The sequence below is a fragment of the Centropristis striata genome, chromosome 1, assembly GCF_030273125.1.
Source record: "Centropristis striata isolate RG_2023a ecotype Rhode Island chromosome 1, C.striata_1.0, whole genome shotgun sequence".
Taxonomy (NCBI): Eukaryota; Metazoa; Chordata; class Actinopteri; order Perciformes; family Serranidae; genus Centropristis; species Centropristis striata.
In genome coordinates, this window is record NC_081517.1 from 5209925 (window position 1) to 5219637 (window position 9713).

The 9713-nt window shown below is 38.8% G+C and overlaps 1 protein-coding gene across 1 annotated transcript in view; it reads left to right on the plus strand.

The window, feature by feature from the left end:
- Positions 1–7159, plus strand: part of dok7b (docking protein 7b) — a 38955-nt gene extending 31796 nt beyond the window's left edge. Inside the window, exons 9-13 of the mRNA XM_059357246.1 lie at positions 1924–1995; positions 3999–4044; positions 4834–4971; positions 5068–5253; positions 6830–7159. Of these exons, the coding sequence (XP_059213229.1) occupies positions 1924–1995; positions 3999–4044; positions 4834–4971; positions 5068–5253; positions 6830–6969 (582 nt within the window). The 3' untranslated portion in view covers positions 6970–7159. The remainder of the gene's footprint in view (positions 1–1923; positions 1996–3998; positions 4045–4833; positions 4972–5067; positions 5254–6829) is intronic.
- The last annotated feature ends 2554 nt before the right edge of the window (positions 7160–9713 follow it).

The following is a 9713-nucleotide window of genomic DNA, read 5'->3' on the forward strand; positions in this document are numbered from 1 at the left end:
TATGTGAAAGTGAGATGTACAATGAGGTGTAATACTCTTGTGTTGTGTTAATAAACAAAGTGTATATTGGGTAATACATGGATGTACATTGAGATATAAAGAGACACAGAAATAGATATTTTAAGAAAAAGAAACTTAATCATTCAACATGGTTAGACATATATACAGACACAGATATAGGAGGGAAGAAGTTTACATGCAGACCACTACAACGTCTGCAACGCCATAAAACACTTACTTTTCATAAGGTACCGCACCATCCAGCACATTGATATTCTCTGGAAACTATTTGAATATTATTGGAAAATCACACAATGGGGCGGAGCTCCCCTAAAAGGCGTCCGATCAGAAACAGTGCAATGCCGCAACACGTCATACGTAAATAATGATATTTAGAAAAATTAATTCAAAAATTAATTCAAAAATCTTCAAAATCGAGGATTCACACCTTCGTGCCATGCGCAAGACACATAGGAAATCTGAGGTCAGTCTGACTAAAAGTCAGCAAGATATGAGACACACACACACACACACACACACGCACACACACACACACACACACACACACACACACACACAGACGCTTCTTGCTTTCATAGATAGATACGACTTTTTTAAAAACCTCATAACAGTATATTAAGAAGTTAAAATTAATTATCCATATCTTGAGAAAATTAGAATAGTGATGAATACAAATAATGTAATAACATATTTAGAATATATAAAACAATCTGAGTGGGGCCATTCTGCATAACGAGTACTTTTACTTTTGATACTTTAAGTACATTTTGATGCTGATACTTTTGTAATTTTACTTCAGTAAGTTTTGAATGCAGGACTTTTACTTGTAGTGGAGTAATTTCACAGTGTGGTATTAGTACTTTTACTTAATTAAAAGATCTGAAGACTTCTTCCACCACTGGTGGCTTTGCATGTCTTTGGTCTAACCGCCTCAGAGTGTAGAAACACGGTGAATCAAAGCCAGATTCTCTTCACCGTGAGGTGACAGTGTGTCCCGCTGAGCCACCCAGCCAATATAGGAAAAAACAATAACTGTAATACAAAGTTAGCAGTGGGTTTCCATCACATACCTGTCTGCCGCCGGTGTCGTTTTCCCTTTTGATACTTTAGTCTAAAACCTCAAAAGCCCTCAGAAGAGACTTCCCCAAATTATGTCTAATTAATTTTCCGATAGGTTGTGAAAAGCGCTTCTTCCCCCTTGTAGCGAGTAAATTATCATCAGAGCAGGAGAGGAGGCAGCATGTCTTGTGATTTCTGACAGCTTGTGTAGGAGTGTGTGTGTGTGTGTGTGTGTGTGTGTGTGTGTGTGTGTTCATTATACATTGTGTTTATACTGGGGAGAGAGAGAGAGAAAGCAAAAGGGACAGAGCAAGTTAATGAGTAGTGATGAAAGTGACAGAAACCCTGGCAGAGTTGTATGAAATGAGTTTTCTTTATTCATCATGCCTCGACTCTGAAGTGTCAGCAGTTCATTGTGGCAGAAACTCCACATCCTTCATGTCTGGTAATGAGACGATGCCTGATTCCACAAGTTGTATTATGTGCATTGAAACTAACGTATGACAGATAATATTGTGAGCTGCAGCGGCCTGTTATTAGCTGCTATGGGCAGGAGGAAAATGGTAAATTGGGACACATTGTCAGAGATTCCTCATGTCTGAGCCAGCCACCCTTTTGTCTTCCACCTCTGAAAATGTCAGCTCTGTCCGCTCAGCTCTGTTCTCTAACTCTGTTTTTCTTTCCTTCCTGCTATCACACCTTCTTCTTTCCCCTTATCAATCCTTTCTGAAGCACTCTCTTTCTTGCCAGTTGCTGTTTTTCCTGATAGCCGGTAACAATGTTGAATGTTGCAGTGAAAAACAATTAACCCTGCCTCAACGATAGCATCTCTTGTCTCTCCAGTGCAGTCATGGTTTAGACAACTACATTACACCAGAGCAGTGGCGGTCAGCGAAGAACAGATGCTTCACTCAGGTAAGATTTATCTGCCTATTAGTCCCGTGTCTTCTGGAAGCATAAAAAAAAGCTTTTTTTTTATATCTTTAACCCTCTGGAGTCTCCAAAATCACCAAAGCATGACTTCTTCATCACATCCAGACTAGAAAACAAAGCAGCGTGGAGCCCTACTGTAAATTTACCTCTAAAGTTCTGGCTGTAAACTCCATGAGGCCAGTTTCTGTTTGATGATGATATACCAAGTAAAACTGGAGACAAGCTCAAATATATTTAGTATAAAATGATAGAACTGGATGTAACCCTCTTATATGTTAGATTTGCAACCTTTGTTCACATTTGCAACGTTTAAAATTCTTTATTGAGCATGATAGTGTTTTGAAAGTAAAAAAAAAAGATTCAAAATCACATTTTATGTTGGACTAAAGGACTGAAAAAGACACAAAATGACAAGAAAAAGACACACAAAATGACCAAAAAAGACACAAAATGACCAAAAAAAGAAACAAAAAGATACACAAAATGACTAAAAAAGACACAAAATGACCAAAAAAGACACAAAATGACTAAAAAAAAGACAGAAAAAGACACAAAATGACTAAAGAAAATACACAAAATGACCAAAAAATACACAAAAAGATACAAAATGACAAAAAAAATGCACAAAATGACTAAGAAAAGACATGAAAAGGATTCAAAAATGGACAAAACACTCCATAGAGTTAAAAACAAGACTAAGAAGCCCACTCTTTCCTCTGATAAAGGAAATGCAGAATTTGTAAGCAATAAAACACAGCTGGGTCATTTTAATACACAAAGGTTTTTCGGTTTTAGCTTTAGTTGGTCTGGTATGATCAGAAGTTAATGGTCAATGTTGGCAAACTTCAGATGAATGAGACTTCCACGCTGAGCTCACACTATGAGCAACAATGTTATAAAACAGCTACATTGTTGCAGTCACCATTCAAGGTTCACTCAGTCACTTGTTGATGTAGTTATACCATCATAGTCTTGTGTGAATCTACTAATTCTGGGCTTACACCTAAAGACTTCCACAGTCTCAGACTAAAAACTGAAAGTCTTTAGTAGATCTAGGAGTTTTACTGGAGTCACGGCGCTCCGTCATCTCCATCGTTAAGTTTAATCTGCTCTGTTTCATATCAGTCTTTTCCTAGTCTTGGTTTGGATCATATCAAATGTGTCTGATATTATCTCAAGTCTCAGTGACGTAACACAATCACCAACCAATAGATGATCGGGGGAAAGGTCCCCGGTTACAGACCGGCCAGTAAAACCACTTCCACAGGAAAAAGGAACATTAATCAATTAAAATGTATGAATTTAGTTTAGTTTACATAAATAAGTAATAAATAATCAATGATTAATGTATGATTAACTAAATGAAAGTTGATAGAGCTGATAAATAAAACACATTATAATTAAATAGGATATAAATGTTTATCATGAATTAATTTCTAAATTTTCCTTTATTCTTCCTTATATCTATTTTTACTGTAAAATAGTCAACTTTTCATCAGAAAAGTCAGAAAAACAGAAACGTATTTTCAGCTTTGTGAGGGGGCATTTTGTGGCGCTTTCTCCTTTTCTTTTTTTTTTTAACACAAACCACTGCACACACTAGAGCAGCTGGCAAACTTCAGATGAATGAGACTTCAACGCTGAGCTCACACTATGAGCAACAATGTTATAAAACAGCTACATTGTTGCAGAGTCTCCATTCAAGGTTCACTCAATCACTTGTTGATGTAGTTACACCATCATAGTCTAGTTATTCTGAGTCTTTGAGAATAAACTGCAGAGAGTTACCTTTCAAATGTGACCACAGATTTACTCTAAACTATTCAAGAACATCTTTCAATTTACATTTTCAATGTTTTCTTTAGGCGTTTTAAGGTTAATTTGCAGGAACGCTAAGGGGTTAAGAAATATGGGTTACCTTTAGTCAGATCCAGACAGCTTCAAGATAAAACCTGAAATAATGTTTTTATTCATTTATCTTCCAGGTTGCCAACTCCCCACCAGGCCTGTCACCTTCTGCAGATACACAAGGTGTGTTTGTGAATTAAGTTAGTGCGTTCCTCAAGTACTGGATTGTTTTTAAGTGGGGTTGTATGTATGTAAGTACTTCATCAGTGTTTCATCTACAGTAGATGGTGATTGGAGCAGCAGCAAGAGTATTGACATGGAACAATGACTGAATACATAAGCTTAAGCAACAAAAATATTGTTTATTTTTGTTCAAGTCCAACAGACCAGTGCAATTTTTGCCATTAAGTGTAGCAATAGCATATTTAGAAATATAGTACATTTCAGAAATCCAGGTAGCCTATAGGTAGGTAGACCTTCTGTAAACTAGAATACTTTGGTTTTTGAAGTAAAACACAATCCACGCTAGCTACCACACTAGCGGCTAGCTGCTATATGTTTAGCATTGAGGTGATACTTGAGGCTGGATGTGCTGCTGTGATATGTGAATTCCTTGTTGCCTAGCAACACAACCATGCTCTTATCGACGCTTCCATCCGTTGTTTTTTAGTAACTAAATGTCCCATCATCCACGGGGCCAACCAAAGGTCTCATCAGCTTCTTCCTTCATGTTCACTGTGGTTTGTTGTTGTCTGAACTCATCAACGCTAGTTGGTGCTCCAGTATAATCGGTCCGCCTGAAACTCATCCAGGGAGAAACGTTCCGCGGTGCAAAAATAAGTGCGATTAAAATGCGTCAATTTTTTAAACGTGTTAATTTTTGTGTAATTAATTAATCTTAATTAACGCGTTAAAGTCCTGGCCTTACTATTTTCACATTGTTACTTTAATTGATGAATACTTTGTTCCCAGGTGCTCCTCTGTGTGTGAGAGAGGAAGAGGATGATGTTGGTCTGAAGATGTCGATGCTCTCTCTGCCACCCTCCTCCCCTCCACCTCCTCCTCCTCCTCCTCTTGCACTGAGCATGTCCAGGCCAACAACAACCTGTGGTAAGAAAATCACCACATTTCTGACAAGTGAATCATCATGTCCAGGATTGCATGGGCAACCATTAAATAGCTCTCTTTTTTGGATTTTTCCTTCAGGTGTGTTCCAGTCAGAAGCTGCTCCGTCCCTGGACACTGGGCTCCACAGTGACAGCACCGTCAATTATGTTAACATCCCCATTAGCTCCCTGCCAGCAAGAACTCACAGAGAGCTCCTGTACACAGAGCTGGACCTGCAGGAGCCCGGCTCTGCTCCACTCTCCAGTCCGTACAGTGCTGTCAGAGGTAACACTTTGCAGCTCTGCAGACCCAGTAAGAACACAGACACATTAAACGGACATTTTAGATCCGACTTTCTTTTCCCTTCTGAGGGAACGGCTTTAGATCAGCTTTTGCATCACGTCTTCACCACCGATAGGCCTAATGCAGGATTAGAATATCATTAGGATAGTTTTGTAGCACAGTGTACACCAGGGATGGGCAACTTAAATGCTGGAGGGGGCCACAATTTTTCATGGACACTACCACAGGGCCACATATAGGACCGTGCACTTATCCAGATATGATGAAACTGCAATTTTAAATATGTTTACAGTGCAGTAACTTAACATATTTAATGCTAAAACGCATGTATAACAGTATAAATAGGAATGCAAAAGGTCTGAAGCAAATAAAAAATAACCACTTACTGTGATTTTTTCCCCCCAGTACAACAGCAGACCAACATTAATTGCAAGAAGTAATTTTGTGCATTTTTACACTGCACTTTTAAGATTTCATGCTCAAATGCATGTAGTTGTACTGAGGGCCACTTCAAGTGGAGGTGTGGGCCGTATGCGGCCCCCGGGCCTCCAGTTGCCCATCCCTGGTGTACACATACACAGTCATGGCCAAAAATATTGGCACCCCTGCAATTCTGCCAGATAATGCACCACTTCTTTCAGACAATTGTTGCAATTACAAATGATTTTGTTTGCATTGGAACAACACAAAAAAGCAGAGGAAAAAAAGCCAAATCTGATATCATTCTACACGGAACTCCAAAAATGGACTGGACAAAATTATTGGCACCTTTTCAAAGTTGTAAGAAATAGTTGTTTTTCAACCATGTGATGCTCCTTTAATTTGTATTTAAACTCACCCGTGGCAAGTAAGTCTGGTAATATAGGAATCATACATGCAGCCATTTAAAATGGAGAAAAGTTGATTTAACCTTTGTTTTGTTTGTCTGTGTAAACCACACTGGGCATGGTGGAAAGAATGCACCTGCTAACTATCCTACAAAAAAAATAAAAAATAGAAATAGATGAAACTGCTCCCATTATGGCAGACTAAACATGTTTTGTTTGGTAGAGAGAATTCTTCTATTGCTGCTTAGTTTCCTGCTCGCCTCTGTTTCTCTTATTTGAGGTGAAAGCTTATCAATAGGGATGGATCATTACACTGAATGAAAAGGGAGAAACAATTTATTCATGGAAAAACAGGCATATGAATTACATTTTTAGTGCTAATTGATGTGGTATAATCACCTCAATGGAGCAATTTACACAATGACAAAGAAACCTACAACAGTGGAAACGTGTTAAAATTCTAAGCTGTGAATTGGCAAATGAAAAAAATAACATCTTGATGCCATTTTATGCATTTTTACAATCAGATTCATTATATTCCATTACTACAAATGAAGAACATGTTGCAATTAAAAATACTGTGTGGTTCAGTTAATACAGAGTCAAAGTAACAAAGCATCTCAGGTCACTGCATGTTTTCCCCTTATGTCAAAATTGAAGGTTAAAAAAAACATAAATAGAAACGCAATGTGTTCTCTTTTCTTCCCCTTTATCACCGATTTCCCAACCAGAAGAGGGCTCCATCAGGTACGCCTACCTCGACATCACTGCCATGGAAACGGCTCAGAGAGTGGGGGCGGAGCACGTCCAGGGCCGGGAGGACAGACTGACTCAGCTGGAGAGCCGGCTGCGAGGGCCACCACCACACTGACTCTGCAACCCCCGACTTGACACTTCAAAATAGTTGTCATTGCCGATTCTCTCTGAATAAGCTCGAGTGCTTAATTACAGTTGATCGAACCAATCGATGCTGTCCTTAAAACACACCCACAGTTGTGCCAGTGTACAGAAATTCCACCAAACAATCCATTCCACTAAAAAATAAGAAGAAAATAGGAAATGTCTTTGAAGTCTCTCATGCAGCTGCCATCTTGGATGTGTTTTGTGTTCTTGTACTTAAACGAGTGCTTTCTTGAAGAAATTGAAAGAAATGTTACTTTTTGTTGTTGCATGGCACTTATTATCTGCCTCTTTTTCTCTCAGGTGACTGGTATAAATAGCCTTAATTATGAGGGAATGGCACCAAACACTGTTTACTGCTGATATTACAGACAGATAGACTGCAGCTATGCTTGGCATGTTGAAATTGGGAAGGTGGAATTTCTTTTAAAGGAGCAGTGTGCAGGATTTAATGGAAACTATTGTCAGAAATTACATATATGTATAGATATGTTTTTAATTGGTTAGTATTTTTGTTGTTTTTATTAGCTTAGACCAGGGATGGGCAACTGGAGGCCCGGGGGCCGCATACGGCCCGCACCCTCCCTTGCAGTGGCCCTCAGTACAACTACATGCATTTGAGCATGAAATCTTGTGTAAAAATGCACAAAATTACTTCTTGCAATTAATGTTGGTCTGCTGTTCTTGCATTGAAAAAAAAGAAAAAAAGATCACAGTAAGTGGTTATTTTTTATTAGCTTCAAACCTTTTGTATTCCTATTTATACTGTTATACATGCATTTGAGCATAAAATATGTTAAGTTACTGCACTGTAAACATTTTTAAAATTGCAGTTTCATCATATCTGGTTAAGTGCACGGTCCTATATGTGGCCCTGTAGTAGTGTCCATGAAAAATTGTGGCCCCCTCCAGTATTTAAGTTGCCCATCCCTGGCTTAGAATGAGACCTTCATATCTACTTGGAGTTGGTGCATTGCCAAGTTTCTCCAGTAGCCCAGAGTAAAGAAACCAAATACTGGCTCTAAAGGGCTTTTTACAATTTTATGTTGAAATGAAGGTCATGGTGGGTTTTCTGACACACTTGGAAAAGGAAGAGTTCTCTGTTGATGCAATCTGTAACCTAACCACTAGATGCTGCTAAAGCCGGGCCCCGACTACAGGATGTATCAAAATACCAAGACTTGAAATTGGATTGCATCAGATATCATGAGTCTGGATGAGGAAAGGTTGATGGTAGGTGAATGTTTAACTGGCAGTTTAAGTATCTGTCAGCAGTGGTTTGCTAGCTGCCAATGTTAGCCTTAAGGGCTAGAATATTTACTGTTGCTTGGAAATTTGGTAAGCTGCTCCGACTTGTGGTTCTGCCCTGAAAGTACTGACGTATCACCCATATTTTAAATTCTTTATCGGTTGGATAATTATTAGTGTGGCCCAGATAAAGCTGTGAACAGTTTGCTGTCGGGAAGGATGAATCGGCTCTAACTCCTTTAGCCGGAGCCCGGCTTAAATCCTACACACTGCACCTTTCAATTCTAGATGCTAGATTTGTTTTCTCCACACTTTTTCAAGCATGGCTTTATTTGTTGTTTCCTCTCCTATCAAGAGGTGAGACATCAACAAGATTAAGCCCCCCTCATCGCACTGACGCCTCCACTGTTTAGACTCTCAGCTTGCTCGGCTATCATTCCACATCAAAGTTTTAAAAGCATTCGATTGGAATAAGCATCTAAGAGTTATATCTCGGGTGTAATTTACATGAATTCAGGCCCATGTGGCCCAAGCAGGACACGACTGAGTAATCAGGCTGCCAGGATCATTATTCATCACCGTAATCAATGTCTCTGCTTCTGGTCAGAATTGATGAATGGAAAAGCACAGTGTGTGTTCCAATTTCTCACCTCCCTATTGATATCATCAGGACAAATTGTCCAGCATTTTGGCACTAATTTATTTTTATGGCGGCCGTTCCTCACCGCTGCGTCTGAGGAGGAGACGAGGGGAAACTACAGGAGGATGAGTTAGAGACACTTTAGGAAAAATATCGACTTAATGTCACTACAGGTAATGCTTTCCTCTACGGGATTTGTAAATAGTAACTGCTTTTATTTAAGCCAAGACAGTAACAATGATATTAAACTATATTTTTAAAATATGACTGTTTATATGTTATATGTATGTTGTTGGCACCTGTATCTTACTGATTAAAGATTGCTGTTAAATTTTCAGGTTTCAGTGCTTCTTGCATGAATCTGCAAAGCATTCTTCATTTAATATATATTAGATAATGACCGTAACATTCCAGTATTCCAGCAGACTAAGGTATGAGTTATCTGATGGAGCATTTATTACTTGCACAACTAATGACAGATGGATATAGACAAATTGTCTGGACAGAAGAGCCAATATTGCTCCAAGACGAAGTAGTCATGCAGTTGGTTGTCTGTTGCTGAACCTGAACCAGATAAACTTCATCGTCTGGTTCAGAATGACTCAGTGGCTGCTGTCATCTCTCACCAACCAGCACAACAAAATTTGTTTTTTTTTAAAGTACTTCCACATTTTCAGCCACACATTTCTTCTAAACCGTCCTGCCATCAGTTGTATGAATAAATGTGGGACCAGACTAATATGGAAGCCATTCTATCTATCATTTTATCGGTTCTGTTATTGATAATCTAACCATGTTTCCCCTTCAAGTCCAGCTGATTTATAAGA